At 38.6% G+C, this 26,441-nt stretch overlaps 1 protein-coding gene across 3 annotated transcripts in view; it reads left to right on the plus strand.

Moving 5' to 3' along the window:
- DGKB (diacylglycerol kinase beta) overlaps positions 1-26,441 on the plus strand; it is a 567,171-nt gene that overhangs the window by 232,872 nt on the left and 307,858 nt on the right. For all 3 annotated transcript variants that reach the window (XM_063452403.1, XM_063452402.1, XM_063452404.1), the window contains exon 14: positions 19,423-19,539. In XM_063452403.1, the coding sequence (XP_063308473.1) occupies positions 19,423-19,539 (117 nt within the window). The remainder of the gene's footprint in view (positions 1-19,422; positions 19,540-26,441) is intronic.

Below are 26,441 nucleotides of genomic sequence, written 5' to 3' on the forward strand. Positions count from 1 at the left end.
ATGTGTATATTTTTGAAAAATAGGTTATGGTGGGGAAAAATTGTGATTGAAAACCCCTTCCACCTGAAGTCTGTGGATAGTTAATACAATGGTAAAAATAAATCAGAGTTCCAAGCTTGACATGCAAATGAGTACAGATAGCTGGGGATAACAGGCTGGGGATAACAGTAATTTTACTATTTGCACTGTGGGGAATTTGATTGTGTTCGGTCTCACCATAATCTTTTTTGGTAGCTAGCAATATAACCATTTTTATTTGTGAAATTCTACTACGCAATATGAAATGGCAAGTGTCCTAAAAAGTATATATACGTTGACATGCTATAAGGCTTCACATTACATAGTTTTGCCCTTTATTGTTGCACTCTTGTCTGCATTCTACTTACAATGAAAATTGTTCTGTGCATTTATTTCGATTTATGAGACATTTCTCACATATACAATTCGAACCAGATGCATAATGTTTTGGACTAGCGTTTGGTGTTTGTTAAACTGCAACTGTTGAACTGTTGTTTGTTTATTCTTAGTTAGCATAATGCAGTTTAAGTACATTTTAGTCCATGAATACCTTCATGGACTTATTTTAGTATGTGATGATTGCAGTATCTGTATTCAGCAGTAGAGGGCGATGAATCACTATTTTTTAGCAATTGCTCTAGCTAAATCCGACTCTGAATGTTATTCTTTATTACAATTTTTGCTGTATATATATATATATATATATATATATATATATATATATCTGCTTCCTTATTAATCTGCTATCTATCTAACAATTGCATAATTATTGAATATTCTTTTTTTTTCAAATTAATTATCCAAATATTTATCACGATTGCTGTTCTTTATTTTTAAAAGTACAGATTACCTTTATGAGCAGTTCATACCACTGTAGAACTAGTATTATCTGGTTAAATAAATCACTAAAATGTCACATTCTACACATGGATTGTTTAAATGCAAACAGTTAAGTTATGAACACATCAGATATGTCTTTTTCTGGTTTCCTTAAAGAACGGGTTTCACAGTTTGTTTTAGAAGCTGCAGGGGCCAAGAGATGGACCATACTTAGTCATTTTTGAATTATGTCCTCAGATGCTCCTGAGGAATTGGTTGATGCACTGGATGAACTTGCAGCTAGACAGACCACTGAACTTTTAAAAATAAAAAAAACTTGTTTTTTTTTTTTTTTTGAAGAAGGATTAACAACTTAGAATATTTGGAGTATTGGTTTGGCAAAATCCTTCTGGTACAGGATGTTTAACATCCCAGTAACAAAATAAACTAAAATTCATCAAGTTTGCAAATAGAAATCGAAGCAATGAAATTAGACAGTAAGCAATTAAAGAGAATTTATGTAACAGTGGAGTTCAAGAGCGAGAGTCATGATATGACCTTGGCCTCTCGTCTCCTTGTCAAAACAATGAAACATTTGTTTTACAAAACAGAATTGTGTGTTTGTGAATCTGGCAAATTTGTACAAATGATGGACTTGCACGAAAGGGTTAGCTAATGTCCGCTGCATTATCATAAACTATTACATCTTGCTCATTGCTGACACCTGTCAGAACACGGTGCTTCTGGGAACTAATTCGACATATTCTCCGCTATATTATGTTCCCTCTGTTCATGATTAGTTCATCGATAATCTTTTAATCCGAACTGACTTTCTCCACTAGGGACACATTCCCCATCTGTGTTGTCCTGGGATGGCACTGTTCACTCAGCATTGCTTTCAATTCCACACACAAAGGTAGATTCATTAAGCTCTAAATATATGGAGCAAGCTTAAAAAGCAAAAAAACTAACCTGTAATTAATAGCAATTTAGAGAAAAAAAAGAAAATTCACTAAATTTACCATTCTCCTGGGGCTTTAGTTCATATCAAATAGCTATAACCCCTTACTCAAAGCTGCATTCCAGGTCAATCCACAAATCTAATGTTTAACCCCCCTATTTAAATCCTGATATTTTTCCGACACAGCCAGTATTTCAGATTGTCTGTCCGGTTCTAGTACTGCAAATATACTGCCAATGCAAATGCCAGTATTTTTTTTTCTTCCTTTGCTCTGAGATCACTGTGTTATGTACGAAGGATTCTGATCATGGCCTCACCCTCTCTGACTGAACACAGTAATTTGAGGCAACTAAAGAGGGAGAGTGGAGAAAGAACTGAGGGAGAATTGGAGTCAGAATGGCCATGTGCTATTATACATAGCAGGCTCACACAATGCTGTATATAAACATAGACACAGTATACACACACTGGCAGTCACTGATACACACACTCAGTATACACACTCCATTGAGTGAGCACTCAGGTGGGCAGACTCCTTAGTCCTATCTCTTCTAACTGTAGTTCGAACTGTTAGTATTTCTTTATTTTTATTATTAATTTATGGAATTTTGCAATTTATAATGTATTTTGTTTTTTTAACTCTTATGTCACTCCCTCTGATGTTGAGCATAAATAATAAAAAATGTGTTATTCATTCCCAAGTAAGGTGACAACTCTAGAAGTAAATCTGTATTCCAAGCCCATCATTATTTAAGCAAATAAACACAAAGAATGTCCGTACATACCAAACAACTTGCCCAACTATTTGAATCTGCCTTCCAATATATAAGGAGGGAGATCTAAAGCCTTGCAACAATAAAACATTTAAAAAATCAATAAAATATTTAAAAACAACAACTTTCTTACACCCACCCTTCAAATTTCATATCTGCTATTTGTACCCAAAAATCCTTGCACCAGCTTTGTATTCATGCAAACATAGAACATTAAACCCTACAAGTTATAAAAAAAATAGCTATTAAAAACCAGGACAAAAAAGTACATAAATCCAAGCAGTAAATTAATCCCAAGATTTCCGATGTAATTATTTCAAGTTTATGGTCTACCCATCTGGCATCTTGCTTTGGGTGTGATAGGGGAAATGACAGCTTATTTAGATGGTACATGGTCCATTGTCCATGCACACATGTGCGCTGTGGGGTTATTCGGTTGGGGAGGGTTTTTGCCTCGCGCACTGCTGGCGGATCGTGAGGGCATCAGCAGTGGTCTTTGCGATGCCTTTTTGGACATTTCAGTACAGAGGTCCCTGAGGATAGCACTCTGATTGGAGTGCTTGTCTGCAAGGGCACTGTAAAGTGGGAAAACTGCAATATATATAAATGTCCTCCTTATGTGTATTGCATCCCTCTTTTGTTCTTATTCCTGCTTTGCAACTTTAACCCCCTATAGTTGCCTCTCACCCACTCATATGTCACTTACCCTGTCATCTTTCTCTTGTGTCCCTTATGCATATCTTACTCCCCTTAGTGTACCATATCCCCATTTTTATCTCTTTAACCCCCTTGTGTCTCTTACCCATCCTTGTTCCCAAACTTTGTGTCTCTCCCCCATCATGTATTACTCCCTCCTTTGTGTATCTTACCATTCTTGTGCCTTACTCCCCATTTTGTGTCTATTATCCCTTCATGTGTTTCTTACACACCCTTGTTTCATTCATCACTTTTGTGCTTCTTATCCGTTTTGTGTCTCTTACCCTCTTTGTGTCTCTTACACCCTACATATTTTATTCTAATGTCTTGTGTTAGAAGAGGAGAAGCCTGGTATTGGTCAGTTTTACTGGCGCAGAGCTCATGCATATCCCGTGGGCTGGCAAGGTAAGGGGAGGGAGTGGAAAGGGAGGTCTCTCATGGTAACGGATGGAGTGCAATGTGGGTGTGAGGGAGGGGATTGTGATCTTCTCTTCACAGGTGCTCAGCCTGCAAGGGAGAAGGTGATCACATCTGTCGCAAGCTGACGACAGATGCAAAAAAATGCAATGTGACTTTGCCAGCCAGAAACAGAGTACTGGGCTGCCAATGTCGTGTGGTGTGGCTGCAACTATCCCTGGCACACAATTAAAAATATCTCTGGATGTGCAATGTTTCAACAAGGCTGCTCAGCTAGTTAGCAAGTCGGTCAAACAATAGTGGATTCTGACCCAATATTGCTTCTCAGTCAGATCAAAAAAAGTGAATAATAAGTGAGCTCAATAAAATCAGTATACATCATTTGAAAAAAAAAAAACATTTCATTAAGTTTTCATTAACTTTTTTAAATAAATTTAAAAAAAAAAAACACAACTGGAATTTTTATGACAGTTGTCCTTTAAGATTATAAGTATGATCTTGTGATCTTTCTAAGTACCCAACAAATATAAAGAACATTATATATTTTGTGAGCATAAAGTTCATGGCAGGCATGCAGGTAAAATATTAAAATAATTACATCAATCCATTTAAATCCTGATATTTTTGTTTTGTGTTATCTCTGTTGTTTTGCTGTTTTCATGCATGTTGTTTTTTTTTATGTTGCATATATTTTCCAAATAATAGCCTCTTTCAAATACTTTTCCTGGATTATGTTGTACAGATGCTCAAAAGGACTGAAAACATAAACGCTATGTACGTTATGTACGCTATGTAAAATTAAGTATGTAAGCAAATAATTTGCTTTATTGGTGTTGATGTTTAAACATACTCCAGAAAAGATTTTCCGACTTATTTGATCCTTGATAATTAATAAAATTTCTCAATTATGGACCAAATTTCATCTGTAATCAAATTGTCCTAAAATATTAGAATCGACTCAAATTGAATTGCGCAGACCATATCCAATATAGGTCAGACTGTTGGCTAATTGTATTGTATTAGAGTGCAAGCTTTCAATATAATTTAAGTCTCTTCTTTTGGCATGTTATGCAGTTACTTAGCTACAGAGAATGAGCTGATAACCTTGCAATGGAGAGTGGAACACAAAGTGATTGACAATTTTGTTTGGATTTAGAACAATTAATTTGATTTGGTAATTATCAGTGACTGGTGTGCATATTAGCATTAGGTATATAAGTCAGTTTTATAGTTATATTTCTATATATTTGCTTAGCACACAAAACACTCCTGGATTATAAAACATGTTTGAGCAGCAACCTTTCCACCTCTTGTGTCTGTCTGTCAACACTGTTTTGTTTGTCAATTACATGCTGTTATGTAACCTAGCACTATAATTGTAAACTGCTATGCAATAGGTTGGCTGTATATAAATGCTAATAAGGATAGTGAAGAGAAAATGGCAAAAATATAGTTCATTTGTAATTCTCTATATAATTATTCTAAAATTTACCAAAAAAGTATTAAGTAGATGTAGTAAACTACTGCATTTACTATTTTATTTTAACATAGGTTAAGCAAAACAACACAAACACTATAGACAAAACAACCCAAAAAATATATCTTCACATCTTACGTTGGTAATCCCCATCTTCAGCTGTCAAGAGCAACAGTATTGCGCTGTCAAGGCAACACACCTTAAGAAGACTGCTTCTTGGGTTAATTGGTGTAGTAAATGAATATCCTGAAAATCTTGCTTATTATTTGCCTTTCTTAGTTTAGCTACTACCAATATAGTAAGGATTTTGATTATAGTATTAAAGCATTTTGCAAATGTACTCACACACACACACACATACACACACACACACACTGAACAGTACAATATGGGAAAATAACACTGAAAATAAGACAGAATAATAGGACGTAAGGCATTATATTCTCATATTGCACTTTTCTCTGTGTATGTTTTATATTATGTGATGTTTTTAGATTAGTGTTAATCTGTTTGGGAAGTGTAGGTTTTAAGGGGAGAAAAGTGGGCATTACATACCTAAATAGCAGCTATTTCGGCAGCTGGTATTAATTAAGCTTTGAAACAAGCTGAATTAAAAAGGCAGAAGTTTCAGCCCAAGGCATGCATGTATGTAGGGCCCGGGGATCTGAATGTACTATTCAGTGGGGTGGAGTGGAGCTGTTATTGCACAGATGATTTTACCATCCATGTAGAAGGTGATTTTAAAACATTATCTGCCCGGAAAAATAATACTGAACATATATATTAACTGCATGGATGTCACACTACTTTAGAACCCATGCCAAATGTGACTGACAAAAGTTAGTGGTTTTCCTGAAATGAGTGATAATAATTGTGGGCAGCAGCTCCTATTTGCAGTTGCCGACATACTTCAGTCTGTCTTCTGATAATGTGGGAGAATGTCTGGGGAGACAGAAACAGCACAATTTAAGTAAAACAGTTACCTTGTTGCAATAGTGACGACAAGTGTAAAACACATGCTACAGGGCACTTCCGGTGATCAGTTCTGGCAAATAAAGATGCCTTGCTGCAGAATGTGCTCTGGGCACAGTTTTTCCATGTGTAATCACAGATCACATAAAGTAAATTATTAGCGGTTATTAGTGGCCCCTTACCCTTTAGGAAAGATGCCATGTGGGTTAGCCTAGCAATGGTCATGCTAATAGTGCAACAATTAATAAAAATATAGAAATGGATGTGGCTAGAACAATGGCGCTTTTGTGATATAAAGTGACGTTATTTGGTTTAGCTGCTACTTGCACTTTGTGGATACTCTAAACAACCACTATAATACAACAAACCAAAGAGAAAAACAGAATACCCGGTAGTGAGTTGGTGTAAATAACTATCTCCCTACTTGGTAAAAGTGCAGCGCTAGATTTCGGGATAGTATGATATAATACAAGTTATGCACTTACCCCTTACAATGCATACAGGGTATACATGTAAAATAAACAAAGATAAAAATTATATAGAGTAGTATAGTACAGTAACCAATGATAATTTGAAATTAGTGAATAAAAGGAAAACTCAAATTTTTAAGAGCCTTTTACAGTGATATAGGCTCTAAACGCAAATGCCTCCGTGCTTTTAAGGTAGGCAGCAACACCTGAGGAATAGGGCTTGCTCCTTCCTTCTATGGGTGGGTATATCTCAAAAAATCAGAACACAAAGAGCAGAAGAGACCTCCTGGTGCAGATGGTCTTAAATCAAATAGTGCACAATATATATATATATATATAAAATCACTGCTCACCTTTTAAAGAGCCTTTTGATGACTGGCTCTAAGTATTGTTAGCATATGTGTCAAAAAAGGGGTGCCACTCCCTCAACCGGACTCCAAGTACAAGGTAGAGATGGCTATGAGTGGATAAAAGACTAATTTATTTAAACAAAAAAATAAAATCAAAGGTATAAAAATATATAATACATAAATAAATAATGGGTACTCTTTCCTTTCTCTCCTCTTTTACCAAAGATGCCTTTCGCCTGCTTTCTTGGCTTCCTCAGTTAGTATATTTGTTGGTCTGTTGGTGTCCGGTTTTTAAAAGTTTCCTATGCCCGCCTTTTTTCATTTCCAATACGGATGCTCAGCTGATTTTTGTCCACAGCTTCAATTGCCAATACCTCTTCCGAGTTTCGTCTTGTACTACAAGTCCCGTGATGCTTCACTTCTCTAATAACTCTTGTTGTATTCATTGCGTCCAATATAGTTCAGCAATGAAAGAAAAGCACATGGACTTTTGTTGACAAAACGTCCTTCATCAAATTCTCAGAAGGGGAGAGGGGGGCATAGATGAATATATAAAAAACAAAGTATTAAATACATAAAGGTATGTATGTAGCAATTACATATTGCAAAAGGAAACTATTTATAGAGCTACCTTAACCTATAAGCAATAAAGCATACATATTGTATGTAGATATGTATGTAGCAATCATATGTATCAATCATATATTGCAAAGAAGGGCTTTTGTAGCAATCATATGTGGTAATCATATATTGCAAAGAGAGACTATTTATTTGCAGAGCTAATTTAACCTATAGACAATAAAGCATCCATATTATAAATAGAAATGTATGTAGCAATCATATGTGGCAATCATGTATTGCAAAGAGGGACTATTTACAGAGCTAACTTAACCTATAGGCAATAAAGCATAAGTCATTCAGGGGGAAGAAAAATATATTCCATTTATAAGGGACAAAATATATCACATATCTTTAGAGAAAAGGCTATTTAAAAGAACAGTGAATGATATATAATATGTACTGGTCAGCACAGACTTTAATAACTTAAATATAAGTCTATAAAATATACAATCAATTAATAATAAAATAATGTTATAGCAGCACCTTAACATTAAAACTAGTTAAAAATATTCTATTATAAAATATGAACTATTATAAAAAAATGTATTGTAAAAAATGGCACAACTCAAAATCAACATTTAAACCAAAAAGGACGAGGGTGTTGAGGTTAAAAATCCATCTCATTTTGGTTTTTCCAAGTTTTTTTATTTCATCCTCCCCTCTCCAATTTATTTCTACTTTCTGAATTGCAAATTAATTCAAAAGACCAGGATCACTATTATGTAACAATAGTGCAACAATGTCTCAATTCAAAGGACAAAGGGATGAGCACTTAATTTTACCATTCCACTTTTCAGCTTTTGTCTCAAGAAGAAAGCAGATCAATAAAAGCTATGACTGTTGCCTCATGCACCGTAGTAATATTGGCTTGTCTTTATTGATAGGATAACAGAAGACTATTGTATGTGGGTTTTTTTTTTTACTGGGAGGGAGGTCTTGGTTCAAGATCAGCAGTCATGTAATTTGGATCATTTACTGTCCTGATATCAAAGATTACAATTTTAATAGAAAAAAAAAAGAGTTCTTAGAGCTAACCTATTTTTTGTTAAAAACTAGAAAGCATGCTTCCCTTTACTCATTGAAAAGTTAGAATATTGAGTACAGTGTTTTACTGAAACTTTTATCTGTAAAGGTACTTGGTTATTAGTATACACTGATTAGCCACAAAATAAAACCAGCTGCCTAATATTGTGTTGGTCTCCCTCGTGCTACCAAAATAGTACTGATGTATTGAGACATGAACTCCACAAGACCTCTGAATGTGTCCTGTGGTATCTGGCAACAAGACATTAGCAGTCAAGCTGTGAGGTGGGACCTCCATGGATCAGATTTGTTATTCCAGCAAATCCTACAGACTCTTAGTTGGACTGAGATGTGGGGATTTTGGAGGCCAAGTCAACAATTTAAACTCTTTGTCATCTTCCTCAAACCATTACTGAACAATTTGTGCAGTGTGGTAGGGTGCATTATCCTGCTGGTAGAGGCCACTGCGATCATAGCATGCCACGTGGTCTGCAATAATGTGTAGGTACGTGTCAAAGTAACATCCACATAAATGCCAGGACTAAATGGGCTAGCCTTTGCTCCCCACATGCACCAATGAGCCTTTGGTACCCATGTAACCTTCCTTGCACTACTTTTGGTAAGTCCTAACCACTATATAATAGACTTGCCGTTTTATAGGTGCTCTGACCCAGTTTTCTAGCCATCACTATTTGGTCCTTGTCAAAGTCACTAAGATCTTTTCACTTGCAATTTTCCAGCTTCCAGCACATGAAATTAAAGAACTGACTATTGCCTTGATGCATTATACATCCAGAGCCGGACTGGCCCTCCCTGATACCGGGAAAACTCCCGGTGTGCTGGCATACCTTTGGATGCTCCTCTCCTGACGGTCACTGCATGTAGCATGGCTGAGCTGCAGACCGGGGTAGAGAAGCTTCTGATAGGAAATCCTCACTCAGAGCGCTGAACTGCTTCCTTCCATACAGGGGAGAGGAAGCAGAAGCTCACCTACCCTGGTCAGTGACTCGTCTATACTACATTGGGGAGGGGCTTGGGGGTTGAGACACATAGAAGAGTGGGGGGGGATAAGACACATGGGGGGCTAGGGGATGAGAGAAAGAGACACACAGAAGAGCTTGGGAAGGGGAAAAAGAAACAAAGAGGCTTGGGCTAGGTGACACGTGAAAGGGACTTGGGGGGGAAATACACATAAAAGAGACTGGGGGAAGAGACATACAGCTGGAGAAGGGGGAAAAGAGACACACAAAGGGGCTGGAATGAAGTAAAATATACACAAAGGGGGTTGAAAGATACACAAACAGGTAAAGATGGATTATCTTTTTTTCAGTGGGGTGAATGCATCCTCGCCTGAGTCTCCTTTTCTCTCTGTAACTCAGTTCTTTAGCACAATGCCGGAGAGTTGATTAACAAGTGAGAGAAAGAAGTCTTACTAAAGGGACACTACAGTTTAATGTAGTGGTTCTTGTGCTTACAGCCTGTCCCTGCAGACTGAGCACTGTAAATGCTACCTTTTTAGAGAAAAAGCAGTGTTTACATTCCTGCCTAGAACCATGTCTTGTGGCAGTTACTCAGACACCCACTAGAGGTGCTTCCTAGTCCAGTGCTGTGCAGTGTGCAGCACCTACGTTGAGCATCTCCATGCTCTGCATGGAGGCTCTGAAAGCTCCACATAGATGAGATGCTGATTGGTGTGGCACAGGACAGCATTTTGCCACACATGTACAATTCCCTCCCAATGCTTTCCTATGCGAAAGTATTGGACTGGCTGAGATCATCAAACTTGAGTGTGAAGAGCGCACTCATAGGATTTAAAAATAAACAAGATAACATCCTTTTTGTACAGCTGTGCAACAGCATACATTCACCATTTCAGTCCCATTACCAAACTTTTTTTAATATGTCAAGGTAGTTGGACTGAAACATAGATTATATGCAAATGCACATCTGCTTAAAATAAATTCAATAATTTGTAAGTTATCTTTTCCGCCTATATATCTGCACACTATGCTGGAGTGACGCATTATTTGACTGGTATAGAATGTCTTCCAGGGCTACTTTACGTTCTCAGTCTGACTCTGAATATCTCCCACTCTCTGACATGTGACATTGTAACAATATAATTAATGTTATTTACTTTACTTGTTAGTGGTTTGACTGTTGCGGCTGATCGGTGTATATTATGAAAATGTATCCAGTTTTACATTACTTTGTGATTCTGGAAATAATTTTAAATCTGATTGCTTTATGAATTGAATTCCTACAGGATGACCACGTATTAAAGAGACACTCCACTTCCCAAATAAAAAATAAATAAAAATCACTGTTAAGTAGATATACCCCAAACAAACAAAACATGCATGCATTTAAATATGTATTTCTTTCATTGTGGATATATCTAAAATCAGCTTGCAAAACCGGCAGTTCTCTTGTCTGTTGCCTTTGCAAGCTCTCCCCTTCTAACCCCGCTCAGACTTTCTGTGGCTGTCCAATCCCAGACTTCCCAATACAACTTAAGGGGAATTCTTTGTAAGTCAGGTGCTCTGGGCAGTTGTCTGCCTCTTGAGGTAAACTGCATTGAGTTAAAGAAACCAAAAAGTAACATTATCTGTTGCCTGCTTAAAAGTCATGGGGGTTTAACAGGGTTAATTTATAAAAGTATCAGTTTCTATTGAAATCTGCACTTTTTGCAAAATGAAAAAAAGAGGACACACTCTTCACACATAAAGCTTTTCAGCAAGCTGAAATTATTTAGTGTCCCTTTAACACCTCAATGTTTTACAGACATCCAAGTGTTTAACTATATGTAAGCAGTCGTAGGTATGGATACATTGCAGCCACATTTCATTGCAGGTTGTCCGGCTGCTCAAGTTGTGGGTTCACCATATCCCCCTGAATACAGACAGATTCTTCATGCTAGTTGTTAACACATGAAAAGAGCTGTCCTGAAGACAAAACTCATATAAATAGGAAATAAATAATTGAATTAGTATTTACTCCTTAATTAACCGAGTTTTCCTTTGTACCATGTGAATTTTCTGTAGAGTACCACTTTTCATTAACTGATTAGCCCGACAGCAAAACTATTTCTTAATTTTCTAAAAACCATGATGGATCAGGCAACTAGTGACTTGTTCAAAGGTGACCTACCCCTTTAAAAGTGTGGTTTAAAACACATTGCAAGCAGTACAATTTATTGTTTACTCTGTTACATATTTAGTGTTATAGGCAAATACGTGAAGGTAGAGGCCATAATGAACTTTTTCCTAATAGATGTCAGCTACAGTTTATTGCTGTCTCTTTTATTCCAGTAACATTTTAATTAATTCATACTGATTGAATAAATGTACATTTAGGCTAGTTTCTTAATGAGGGCACATTTAGTGGAAAAGGTTTTACATCATCCTGATATCCTGTGGGTAATTATATCCTAATTATATGGTGAGAAAAAGAGTCTATAACTCAAGCAAGCTATTGTTCATTGGACCCAATTAAGAATTACATGCACATAATAAAAGTTCATGATGAGGTTGACTGTCAGTCAATTTAAAAATCTTTATAGCAATTGAATCTTAGTACAAGACAAGTGTGCTCCGATTTAACCAGGTTAAAAGCCGCTGTATTTACTGTCAGGTTATTTGTGGAACTAAATAAGAGATAGGTGACAGATATTGGTATGTATTTAGCCCTGGGATGTCATTTGTCAGTTGTTGATTTGCCACTTATTCACTTTCTTCACTGGGAATTTTGAAATAAAGGCAAAGGACAATGGACCACGTGGTTATCTGTATATACAGCATGGGAGACAGTACTCGTTTTTTCAAATGTAACAGATGTTCCTGGTGCATCTGTAAAAACAATCATGTAGTAATCAGTAGAACTGAGCATTCAGTTTTGTGCAAATTAATATTCAGCTAGATTTCGGTTGTTTGGCTGAAGTCTGCATCTCTGAAGCCCCATGCCGATTTAGAACCAAACAAACAATAAGGCAATGATGAATATGCTCAGGTGCTTTGGGAATTTGGCACATTTTGGAAAGGATGATATTTTTTAAGGGAGGGCCTATAAACAGTTTAGTTTGCCGTAATGGACAAGAGGTCTACCCAATGATGTATTTCTTATGTTCAAGTTGAGTTCACTGATTATGACAGCTCTTAATTGTGTTAGCACTGTGCAGTGTTTTATTGTGTGCATTGTATTGTTTCTTAGAGTCAAACACGATAATATTGCATTACTAGTAAATCCATTAATCAGTAACTCATTTTTCATAGCAAACTTTTATTTGGACTTAATTTATTTATGTTACTATACATATTTGTACCACATTATATTTTAATGATTAAAACAAACTCATTCTACACAATGATACATAATTATCCCAAAATGAAATTGAGGGAGCGAATCCACCATTAGCAGTAGTGCCATGGCCTCTCAAAACCTTAACACCTCTTCCTGCGACATAAGGACTATTGACACCCCAACCGCTGCTGCCAACACTTCCACCACTGCTGTCATTACAGCAGTTACAGATAGCAGTCTTACTAGCATGACCTTTCCATCTAATACATCACCCAAGAGGCAATTGTTTTTTTCTCTACATTTGAATACTCAAGGTCTACAATAGCAGAAGAATCTGCTGTTAAGAAGACCACAACCTACACAATACCTTCTGTTGCCACTTCCACTGACATTGCAAGTCCTTCTACCACATCTAGTTCCAGCATTAAATCTTTTTGGTGCCCTGCAAGAAGCAACTAAGAGGAAGCTCAGTAAACATCCTTTGTGAGTGCCATAAGAGCCACTCTTTACTGAAGAGGTACTGCAGAGTACCAAAGATAACAGCCCAATATTTTCTCAGACAGGTATGTACTCACCTCCTGCATTTTCTCTACCTTGTCAAAGTTAATCTCTATCTGATTTTGATTCACTTAATACAACAAAGACAGTTGTGACATCAGCTGTGACTGCTACCACTGGCACAAATAAATAACACACTCTCATTGTCACCACTACCAGCATTTCTACCACCACCTTCTACTATATCCACTACTACCACCATTAACATCACCAGTACCAGCAGCATCAACATTTCTAAGCATTAATCATCAATCAAGTGCTAGTCTATAGGCTAGTGATGCAAGAGCTTCCAATGTCACCAATGCAAATCCTCCTGTATCTTCAGCAGCTGCAGAGCAAAGAGTTGAAGCAAATGTATGAGGCAAAGCAAAGTTTGAGATGACTTTGAGTGCCTCCTGGACAACCAACTTGCACAGTGCAAATTGAGATGGGGAGAGTAAAGGATTATCTCACTAGTGCCAGTATGGAGCAACATCTGCAAAGAGACCACAAGTCTGTATTACTGAGGAAAGAATCAAAACAATAAAGTGCTAGTGTGGTCAGAATGTCCACTGGTGCTATATCTGATTCTGCACAATCAAGTATCACCAGCCATATCTTCTCCTCCACTACTGCTACTACTACCATTGTTAGTCATAGGGATAGTAAGGATTGTGCCAATAGCCGATACAGACATGTTGGAGAAGAATAGTTGGACCCTTCATCACCTCTGAATTTAAAAGTATAAATAAATTCTTTAAAAAAATTCTTGTATGTGGTGTTGCTGGTTGGTGCAACATTTTCAAATGTTTTTCATTGTAGTGGTTTGGTATCCCCTGCATGGCTGAGTGTTGTGGTGCTTCCTCCACAGTGCAGTTGCGAGAAGCTGATGATAGGGTGCTTTTTTCCCCACACCGAAGAACACTAACTGATGGCACAGATTGTATGTGTGGGAAAGCTTTGTTCTTCTCTGGGTGGATAGGGTGAGTGGGTCAAAATAATGCTCACTAACTTTTTCCTTTCAATTGTTAACAGAAATCTTTTATTTTGTTAAAATGTTTCAAGGTGCTACACAATTTCATTAATACAAGACTGTTTGATGATTTTGTAAATTGCATCAATGATTAACTTTAACCAAACCTAAGCATTCTGTATGTGATCGTTACCAGGATAATGCAGCCTATATATTGCAATGGGATTTATCCTTGTCTTGTTGCTGCTCTGTGCAAAAAGTGGTTTCAGGAAAAATCTTGTTACATTGCTAGAATGGCAAGGTAAAAGTGCTGACTTGAAACCAATAGAAAAACTGTGATGCCCATTAAAGAAACTTCTGAGTCATAAACAACCAAGGAATAAAAGACAGTTCATAGAAGCAATCATACACATTTGTTTAAGTCTGTTTTGGATAAATTTTTATGGCAAAACATTTTATTTGTGTTATCCAACTTTAATAGCCTATTATTTCAAACTACTGAAATATAAGAGATATCAGCATTTGCTTCACAGTAGAATAGCTAGCAGATTTATCTAATAATCTTTGAATTTCCCTTAGCAAGGAAATGATTTGGGAAATGCAGGCACATTTTGGGTGTAGCTCTAAAATTTATATCCACTGAAATCTGACGAGACCCAACTGAATTGATCTGAGTGAGTTTTTAATTATAACCTGTGTTACAACCTCCCAACATTTCATTGCTTTGAATCAGGACAGGTGGGTAGGGCCATGAGGTGGGTGCCCCCCAAAAATGGTGAGCCTGATAGCTATCAAGGCCAAAACAGGGAGCACTGCTGACAAACCCCTGTTTCACAATGGGTATAAGGTAACGCATAGGCTAAATTTCCTTAGTCATTCATCACAATGGGTAAGACCAAGCAATATAGCTGTGATGTGCAGCAAAGGGTTGTTAAGCTTCACAAAATGGAAAGTGACTATAAGAAAATAGCAAAAGCATGGAAAATACCAATTTCCACTATCAGGGCAATATTTAAGAAGTTCCAGTCAACTGGAAATGTTATGAGTTGACCTGGAAGAGGATGTGTGTCTATATTGTCTCAACACACTGTTAAGTGGAGGGTTCGAGTGGCCCCAAACAATCTCCAAGGATCATAGCTGGAGAATTGCAGAAGTTAGTTGAGTCTTGGGGTGAGGAAGTTTCTATAACTACAATCCAACGTCACTTGAGCACCATAAGATGTTTGGAAGAGTTTCAAGAAAAAAGCCTCTACTCTCATCCAAAAACAAACTCAAGTATCAGCAATTTGCCAGACACTACTGGAACTTCAAAATGGGATTGAAGTTCTGTGATCAGATGAAACCAAAATAGTCCTTTTTGACACACACAGAGGTAGCCATATATAGCCATATATAAGTACCTCATGCCCATGGTTAAATATGGTGGTGGTGTTTTGGAGCTGTGTTTCTGCCAGAGGATCTGGACATTTTGTTAGAATGCATGGCATAATAGTATCAAATATCAACAGAAATTAAATAAACACCTGACTGCCTTTGGCATAAAGCTTAAAATGGGCCGTGGCTGTATATTCCAGCAGGACAATGATCCAAAACACACATCAAAAGTGGTTTACTGACCCAAAAATCAAGATCCTGCCATGGCTACCCCAGTCCCTTTACTTGAACCCCATTGAAAACCCATGGGGTGAACTGAAAGGGAGAGCTCACAACCTCAAAATTCAAAGGATCTGCAGAGATTCTGTATGGAGGAATGGTCTCAGATCCCATGCCATCCCATGCCATATATTCTCCAACCTCATCAGGCATTATAGGAGAAGACTCGGAGATGTTATCTCGGTAAAGATAACCTGTGTTATCTGCAATTGTTTGATATCCATGAGAGCAGAGTGTTTTTGTGTATTTTTTAACAAAAGATCAAAAGGTTAAACAATAAAGATGTCAGGATCCAGCGGGCGCCTGCGAGGGGAGGCTGCAGTCCGCTCGCGGCACTCACCCTCCAGCCATCCCCGGTCCCCTTCCTGGCGTGCGTTTGGCAGACGGCATCCTCCCAGCCACGGATGCCGCCCGCGTCTTCCTCTGCGTCCCCCAGCAGCAGCATGCATGATTCTGCACGCTGGGAGACCGTCCATTTTAATAAACGCCGGGGTCAGCCACCTGACCCGGCGTTAAAGGCACAGTGCCTCAGTCACAGTGGGAGGTCTAGATGTCTCCCACGTGTCATTGTTAATTCTGATTGGAAATTATCCAATCAGAATTAACCTAATGATTTAAATTCTTACCTTTCCTGTTCCTCTCTGCCCTGTTGTGGTCTTGCTTGCTAGTACTGCTACTGAACTTGTGTTTCTGGTTACGTACTCTCTGGCTTGTTAATCTGACTTTATGACTTTCTCCTACCCTTTGACCTCGGCTTGTTTCTCGTTATTCTGTCTTCTGGTTCCCCTTACTCAGCTTGTCTCCTGACTATTCTTTGTGTGCTTAGCCCGGCCACTCTAAGGTCCGGTACTACACCTTTTCTGTGTGTGTGTTAGCGTGTTTGGTTCCCGGAATCGTGACAAAAGACACATTTCCACAGCCCTCCTTGCTCATATTTAGCAAGGGTGTCACTATTAGAGGAGGGCCTTGTATATAAATATTATATATACATATAATATTTTTTTATTTTAGTACACTAAATAGCTTTATTTTAGGTGCAAACACATTTTCATTTTGATTTTAATTCCCCCGATTAAAGACCTCAAACACTTTGATAAACCGACTCCTTTAGGATCTATTTATTTATATTAAGATGGATTGCCAGCAGAGTTCATCTTAGACAGAGCAGTCAATTTTAACTTTAGTTCAGAGTTGGATATCCAACTCACTTTTCTCCTCAGGGGCATGAAAAATAACAGGGGAGTACATAGTCACTTGCCACGCACTCTCCTGTGGACATCAGGTAGGGGACTTTTAAATAAGTATTGGGGGTTGGACACATATTAAAAGTCCCCAAGCATGGACAACAGGTGGGGATATTTAATAAAGATAAAGACGTGGGGGCATTCTTGTGTCCCACTGGCGGTGGTGGGGGTCCAAATAATAATTGGTGAGAGGACCTAGTGTTCCCACTGGCACCTGCCCTAATAATAATAATTCCCCATCCCCCTCAGGTGGCTACAGGTCCCCATTCTGCCTAGCCACCTCTCATTGAAAATAAATAACCATACCTATTCTCCCTCACCCTAATAATAGCGAGGGGGCAAATAAACTAATACTTGTTTAAAAAAAATAAACTTACCATCAGAATTTTTCTTCCTTGTAATTCTTATTACCTTTAGCCACAAAAAAGGCCAAACAAAATTCTATTATGTCGCAACGCAACTAGATGAAATTTTAAAATACCAGACTGAATTTTTTTTTAACTGATCCATAATAAAATGAATACGTTTTTATCCAATGAGGGCTCCGTGCTGACTGAGCTCTGATAGCAAGGAAGACCTTTATAAAGACTTTCTTACAATATGTCAACTAGCAAAGTGTGGGAAAATTTTCCATGCTATGGAATATGAGTAAGAGTCAATGGTTGGTTAATAATGAAAGCAAGTAATTGATAATTTGTGAACGTGCATCGTTCTGAATGCATTTGGACCTTAACTTTATTGAAATTGGTGCTTTGTGAATCCTCTGAATCGCATGCTTTGTAGAGGATGCAGATGTGAAATTACTGATTTTAACTCATGTCACCAAATCCATATACTTGCTGCAAATTCAACCACATTTGGCTTTAGTAAATATGAGAATTAGGTAATTTTTTAACAGAATTTGTCCATCTAGACAAAATACAATATTTAATTAATAACCCCGGATGAAAATAATGAAGAATATAGCAAGTTCAATAAATATAAACTGTTATGTCTTTTTTTTAAAAAAAAACATATTAGTTGATTTGCTATCATGTTCTTTTAAACTCAACGTAGGTTACAGTATTATGTGCATTTACTACTAATCAATATTTCTTTGGCAAAAATTTTGGTCACCTTAAAAGACAAAAATCTGTACTGTATAATCACGAAAGGAGTGGATGCTCAGTTTAAAGTATTAGATAATTTAGATGCTGAAGCCCCCAAGGTTATCAAACAAGCTGTAAAACATCACCACAAATTCATTGCAGTTGTAAATAATGGTTTTACTGAGTCATAGAGAAAGAAGCAATTCTGATACTTTCCTTGGAAGTAAAGTGATAAGATATTCCACCTTAGTTCTCGCAGATAAAAATATTTATGGAGTTAACTCTAAATGAATATCATTCTAAGCAAACCCTGGAATCCTATAGGATAACTACCATAAAGAAGAGATGAAGATGGGTGTTGAGAGGGTGTCTTCTCTGCTCTAGACTCAGGTACAGTTAGTACAGAAGTAGAGGACTAGGCTATTCTCAACCTGGAGAGAACCAGTCTGGTCAAGCAATGTTAGAAGGGCTCAAGGAAAATGATACATCTTATTATCAGATTCCTTCATCATTATTTCATAAAATGCTAACTGATGTCTTGCACTAGTAGGATCTATTGCCCATATTGTAATGTCAGAAATTAGTATAGGGAGGTTCACTACCAGAAAAACTGCAAGGCAGGGAAATAGTAGGAGATATAGTATGAGTCCTTGTTATGGCTGGGTTTAGTGCAAAGTTCCCCAAGAAAAGATGAAAGATAATAAGGGCCAAGCTGAGGTCGTGGATCCCAGAAAGACAATAATCAAGTATACAAAGTGAGTCAGAATTACAGTGTACTCTATAAATGAGAAGATAAAAAAAGCAAAAAAAACCCTGAATAAATCAAATTAAAATACTTTTTGAATTGTAACGGAAAACGAACTGTATTTGTGAAGTACGAGAGACAAGAGACAAAGGTGCTATTAGAAAATATTGAAATGTAATAATTAATTTGAATATGTTAGCATGGCTAATTAAATATTATGATTTTATATACCAGTATATTAAATCATTACTTTGCCTTTAATATTTATTTTAATTTCTCTTTAAAGGAAAGACAGTCAACCTTGAAGAGAGAGAAGAATTGTTCCCAGCAAGGAAATAAATCAGTGGAGAGGACAAAAATGCAAAGAGCAAATTCTGTGACAGTGGATGGACAAGGTCTTCAGGTTTGGAACACTATTCATTAATTAAAACACTGAGAAAACCAAAAATCACTGTTTGTTAAGTATCATCATCTACTATAGAGTATATTGCATAAACTAAGTTAATTGTTATCATTTAGGACAATAAAGCCAAATTACACTACTAGGTGGAAGTCTTACTTAGAAGAGTAATACAACTCCAAAAATATTTTAAATATTTTTTTAGTTTAAAAAGATCCTAAAGGAAAATTACTAAGGATCAAACAAGTGTGTAGCATCTGAGGTCCAGAATTTGAGGTTATTTGATTAATATATAAAACATAACTTTTTGAGAGTGCAAACGGATCAAATGATGTTACTTGAAAAACACTCCGATTATATCTACTTTAACATCACTCATTTCCACAAAGATTTTGGATTGCAATTCGTAGTAGTCGGATATAAAAGCCATCTTGTTAAACCATGTTGGCCCAATATTAAGACACTTTATTACTATAAATGAGAAAACCGCTAAGTGCAGTTTAGTTTTGATTTAATAGCAGCCATAAAAATTCTTCTTTTAGTACACAGTGGTATGCATGAGTGATCATTTAAATTTTATTTGGAGCTCATTTATTATTTTTACCAATGTTCTCAGTGAAATAAAATTGCTATATTTCTGTACTTTGCTGATAACGCTATACTCATCAACTGTAAAACACAAGTTCCTTATCTGAGGATTCTAATCTGAAAAACAATACTGTGTGGACTTCACTTCTACCCTGTACAAAACATGTATCCAAAGAAAATGATCTACAAATTATCAAAATTTTAAGAACTTTTTTTTTACCAACAGCTCTACCTGTCCACATTCTTGCATCATTAGTCTATTGCTTTTAACAACCCACTATAGTATTAAATTAAATAATTCATCAGTATTTTCCCATGACTCTATAATTGTTGACTCTATCTATCCACCAACCCAGCAAGATGTGGTGGAGCATCACAATGTTAGATATGTCATTCATAAACACCGTTCATAATCTTCATTATAGCTTTTTAGTATAAAAACCTTGGTTGATTACAATAACATACAATCAGATAAAAATATTATCAATAATCTAATAGAAAGGAAAGGATAGGGAGGGATAGATGGATTGGACAGGAAACTATAACAGTATACTTTTACCTATATAAGTTGCCGGTAGGGTATTTCGTGTAACACAAAAACCAGATGTTGTTTATTCGAGTTGTAGTTTTAGAAAAAGGAAAAATAAGAAAGAAATATTAGGAGCAGAGGAGGGAAAGTAGAAGTTGATTAAAATGGATGACTGGGGATTTCTTACCTCACCTTACCTGGGTATTATTATTATTATTATTGCCATTTATATAGCGCCAACAGATTCCGTAGCGCTTTACAATATTTTGAGAGGGGGGGATGTAACAATAAATAAGACAATTACAAGAAAACTTACAGGAATAATAGGTTGAAGAGGACCCTGCTCAAATGAGATTACAGTCTATAGGAGGTGGGGTATTAGAAACATTAGGATAGGAAATATCAATTAGGAGTGAAGCAGAGCTGGAGGAGAGAGCAAAGCACTATCCCATAGGGACAGGTATGTAAGGGAGAGATTACTCTGGGAGGCCATACGCTTTCCTGAAGAGATGGGATTTAAGGCCCTTCTTAAATGATTGAAGACTAGGGGAGAGTCTGATGGCAGTAGGCAAGTTATTCCATAGGAGAGGAGCCGCCCGTGAGAAGTCCTGCAAGCGTGAGTTGGCCGTACGGGTGCGAGCAGCGGTCAGGAGGTGGTCGCGGGCAGAGCGGAGGGTACGAGGAGGGGCATACCTCTGGATCAGTGAAGAGATATAAGAGGGGCTGGAATTGTTCAGTGCTTTAAATGTATGGGTTAGCACTTTGAATTGACTCCTATAGGATACAGGGAGCCAATGTAAGGACTGGCAGAGGGGCGAGGTGTGAGAGGACCGACTGGATAGGAAAATCAGTCTAGCTGCAGCATTCATTACAGACTGTAGCGGGGCAGTACGGCTTTTGGGGAGACCAATCAGGAGAGGGTTACAGTAATCCATGCGGGAAATTACTAGAGCATGGACAAGCTCCTTGGTAGCATCTTGCGTAAGAAAGGGGCGAATGCGGGCTATGTTTTTGAGTTGGAACCTACAGGACTTGGCAACAAACTGGATGTGAGACTCAAAGGTGAGACCAGAGTCAAGTATGACGCCAAGACAGCGCGCTTGTAGGGATGGACTTATGTGGATATCACTGACTTGAAGGGAGAGTGAGAGAGGAGGATCAGTATTAGGAGGAGGAAAGACAAGGAGTTCAGTTTTAGAGAGGTTAAGTTTGAGAAAGCGTGACGACATCCAGTCAGAGATGGAAGAGAGGCAAGCAGTGACACGTTGCAGGACGGCCGGGGAGAGGTCCGGTGAGGAGAGGTATATCTGAGTGTCATCAGCGTACAGGTGGTAGTTGAATCCAAAAGAGGCAATAAGTTTTCCAAGAGAGGCAGTATAAAGAGAAAATAGAAGGGGACCAAGGACAGAGCCTTGGGGAACTCCAACCGAGACAGGGCGAGGGGAGGAGGTATCCTTGGAAAAGGAGACACTAAATGAGCGTTGGGAGAGATAGGAGGAAAACCAAGAGAGGACAGAGTCACAGAGACCGAGTGATTGAAGAGTTTGAAGGAGGAGAGAATGATCAACTGTGTCAAAGGCAGCAGAGAGGTCAAGGAGAATTAATATGGAGTAGTGACCTTTGGATTTAGCGGAGATTAGGTCATTAGTCACTTTGATAAGAGCGGTCTCAGTAGAGTGGAGAGGGCGGAAGCCAGACTGAAGAGGGTCAAGGAGAGAGTTGGAATTAAGGAAGTGAGACACACGGGTAAAGACAAGTCTTTCCAAAAGCTTTGATGAGTAAGGGAGCAGGGATATGGGACGATAGTTAGAGGGGGAGGACAGGTCAAGAGATGGTTTTTTCAGGATAGGTATTACAGTGGCATGTTTAAGGTCAGCAGGAACAGTGCCAGAAGAGAGAGAGCAGTTAAAGATGTGTGTTAGGATAGGCACAAGACAAGGGGAGAGAGATCTGATGAGGTGAGATGGGACAGGATCAAGTGGGCAAGTGGTGGGGCGAGAGGAATGGAGAAGTGCAGCCACCTCTTGTTCAGTAGCTGGGGAGAAAGTCTGAAGGGTAGGGAAAGCATGATTTATGTGTGGTTGAGAAAGAGAACGGCAAGGAGGGGAGAATTGTTTCCTTAGCTGTTCAATCTTGTCAGTAAAGTAATATGCAAAGCTATCAGCTGTAAGGTTAGTTTGGGGGGTGGCCACAGCAGGGCGGAGAAGGGAATTAAAAGTGTCAGAGACGTCTGGGATTGCGGGAGCATGAACTAATGAGAGAGGAAAAGTAGGACTGTTTGGCGAGGGCAAGGGCTGCGCTGTATGAAAGCAACATGAATCTATAATGAAGATAGTCTGCCTGGGTGCGGGACTTCCTCCAGGAGCGTTCAGCACAGCGGGAGCAACTCTGCAGATAGCGTGTTGATTTATTATGCCAAGGTTGGGGTCGTGTTCTCCTCGTGGTGCATGTTTGGAGTGGGGCTGCAGTGTTCAAGGCAGATGTGAGGGTAGTGTTATATGTGGAGATGGCCAGTGAGGGACAGGAGAGGGAAGGGATGGATAGCAGTTGTGAATCAATGTCAGCCGACAGCTGCTGGAGGTCAATAGAGTTAAGGTTCCTCCTGAGCTGAGGGGGGTTAGGCTGAGGTTGTTGGGTGAGGGGGTAATTGAGAGCAAACGATAAGAGGTGGTGATCAGAGAGAGGAAATGGAGTATTGCAGATATTAGATAATGTACATGAATAGGAGAAAATAAGGTCGAGGGTATTGCCAGCTACATGAGTGGGAGAATTAGCCCACTGCAATAGTCCAAGGGAGGAAGTAATTGAAAGTAGTTTAGAGGCTGCTGGGGTTAAAGGTGGGTTAATGGGAATATTGAAGTCTCCAAGAATTAGGGATGGAATGTTGGAAGAGAGGAAGTAGGGTAGCCAGGCAGCAAAGTGGTCAAGGAAGAGGAGAGGGGAACCAGGGGGACGATAGATGACGGCAATGTTAGCAGAGAAGGGTTTGAAAAGGCGAATTGAATGAATTTCGAATGATGGGAAAGAGAGGGAGGGGGGGCGGGCAGGGTTTTAAAGGAGCAGTGGGGTGAGAGAAGAAAACCTACACCGCCACCTTTAATCTCCGCTTGTCTTGGATTGTGGGTAAAGTGAAGACCACCAAAGGACAGTGAGGCAGGGGTAGCAGTATCCGAGGGAGAGAGCCATGTTTCTGTTAGTGCAAGTAGGTTTAGGGAGTGTGAGATAAATAGGTCATGGATGGAAGTAGATTTAAAGGTGCTGCACACAGAGCGTGCATTCCAGAGGGCAGCTTTAAAAGAGGAATTATAGTGAGAATTACATGGAATGGGTATTAGGTTGTAGTGGTTTCTGGTGTTTGAACCAGGTGGCTGAGTAGTGGAGGGACCAGGGTTTGGAGAGACATCACCTGCTGCTAGGAGTAGTAGGATGGAAAGGAAGAGAAGGTGAGAGTAAGATTTAAATGTTGGGGATGAGATGTTGTATTTAAGGGATTTAGGAGGGGTGTGTGGAGAAAGGCTGGATAAATATGAGTAAAGTGCATGTGATGAATACAGAGATGAGGGGAGCAGGGAGGGAGCAATGAAGATGGTGTTAGCAGGAACAGGTAAGTGAAATGATAGAGAGATTTTAATGATGAGGGAAGTGAGAGAGAAAGTGAAAAATAGAAGTGAGAACATTAGTAGGAGAGTAGGTGCTGTGTTTTTAAGAGCTGTGGTTAGGAGGGTTAAGGGTTAAAGAGGTATTGTGTGAGTATAGCTTTTTTGGGTGTGGAGGGCTTGGTGGACATAATTGGTTTAACAGGAAAGCTAGGTAATTTGAGCTATCTATAAATGTAATTATTACCATGGGGAGGGTGGGTGGGAAGCAATCATCAAGAAATGCTACCTCTGCTTATGGTAAGTCCTGCAGGGTTGTGTGCTGTGAGTCCTGGGTGTAGCTGGTTCTGCAATTTTATGAGGCCCAGGCTATAAAGGAGAGAATCTGGGGTTAGATACAGCAGATTGTGGGTGGAGAATCATTGGGCTGTTAAAAACAGAAATCAAGGAAAAGCAAATGAAAGGGAATTTGAATTTAAGGATATATGAGGGAAAGTGAGAGATAAGATAGGAAAAAGTCATAAATAGGGAACATCATAAATTAATGAGGCATAGAGTGCAATAACCAACACTGGTAAAACAAACATTTAACTAAACAAGAGTTTAGGGTGGAGGGTGCAATAGTCATCAATTAAGCAGTAATACTGTGGGGGATGGGGATAGAAATAAATATAATTTGAAACAAAAGTAGGAGAAATAAGAAGTCCAGGTATTCAAGATGATCATCCAGAAATGCTACCTCTGCTTATGGCAAGTCCTGCAGGGTTGTGTGCTGTGAGTCCTGGGTGTAGCTGGTTCTGCAATTTTATGAGGCCCAGGCTCTGCTTATGGCAAGTCCTGCAGGGTTGTGTGCTGTGAGTCCTGGGTGTAGCTGGTTCTGCAATTTTATGAGGCCCAGGCTCTGCTTATGGCAAGTCCTGCAGGGTTGTGTGCTGTGAGTCCTGGGTGTAGCTGGTTCTGCAATTTTATGAGGCCCAGGCTCTGCTTATGGCAAGTCCTGCAGGGTTGTGTGCTGTGAGTCCTGGGTGTAGCTGGTTGTAGCGGGTATAAGGCTTATAGTGCTGGGTACCTGTGGATATAATATACGGAACCATTCTTCTCTAAATCTCTGAAGCTTAAGAGTGCCTGAAAGTCCGATGAATTTTATAATTATGTACTGTGGAACTATGTTTAAAAGGGGGTCTCATATCTCACATAGGTGTGTGATAAAACACACAGAAAAGTATGTGTGCCCAAGTGAGATTATATCAGACACTCCCTATTCAAGGAACACATCTACAAGTGCATTTGTAACTAAAAAAAATGTAGTTCACACCTATAGTACGTACAGTGCAACAAAAGAACAACTTTTTGAGTTCTCCATCAACAAAGTTGGTCTTATGAAGAGGTTACACTAGAAGACACACTAGAAGACACATGATTATATAATCTAAATGAAAGAACCAAATGCTTCATAGGAATTTTACTGAAGTAAAACAAAATAAAGTACCTCAGAAAAGTTCATCACTTATTTTGGACATCAAAAACATATCAGCTTCTGGTGAAAGTCCATTGATAATGCCTGGATGCTGTTCTGACTGTCAACACGCTTTAGACATGTTTTTCTTCTCTTTCCTCTCTGTTTCTCTTTCTCCTCACTTCTTGAACTCCTCATGCTCTGTCTCAGACACAGAAAACCTCAAAGCATACACTTGTCATCCACAAAATTAAAACTACCTGCCTAAAAGTCTCCCTTGTCCTGTCAAAAAAGCTCTTATGCATCAAGGCATGGACTCCACAAGACCTCTGAAAGTGTCATGTGGTATCTTGCAGCAAGGCATTAGAGGCAGATCCTTGTCAGTCCTGCCAGTTTCAACGTGGGGCCTCCATGGAACAGATTTGTTGTTCCAGCGCATCCCCCAAATGCTCTAGTGGATTGAGATCTGAGGAGTTTAGAGGTCAAGGCAACATCTCTTTGTCATGTTCCTTAAACTATTCCTGAACATTTTTTGAAGTTTAGCAGGGTGCATTATTCTGCTGAAAGAGACCACTGCCATTAAGATGTATACGTGGTCTGCAACCATCTCTAGGTAGGTGAAACGTGTCAAAGTAACATCTAAATGAATGCCAAGACCCAAGTTTTCCAGCAGAACATTGCCACTGCCTCCTCTGGGCTGCGGCCCTGGGTATCTCTTGAGATAAAGATTTGGGAA

Source organism: Pelobates fuscus, chromosome 4 (assembly GCF_036172605.1).
Source record: "Pelobates fuscus isolate aPelFus1 chromosome 4, aPelFus1.pri, whole genome shotgun sequence".
Classification (NCBI taxonomy): domain Eukaryota; kingdom Metazoa; phylum Chordata; class Amphibia; order Anura; family Pelobatidae; genus Pelobates; species Pelobates fuscus.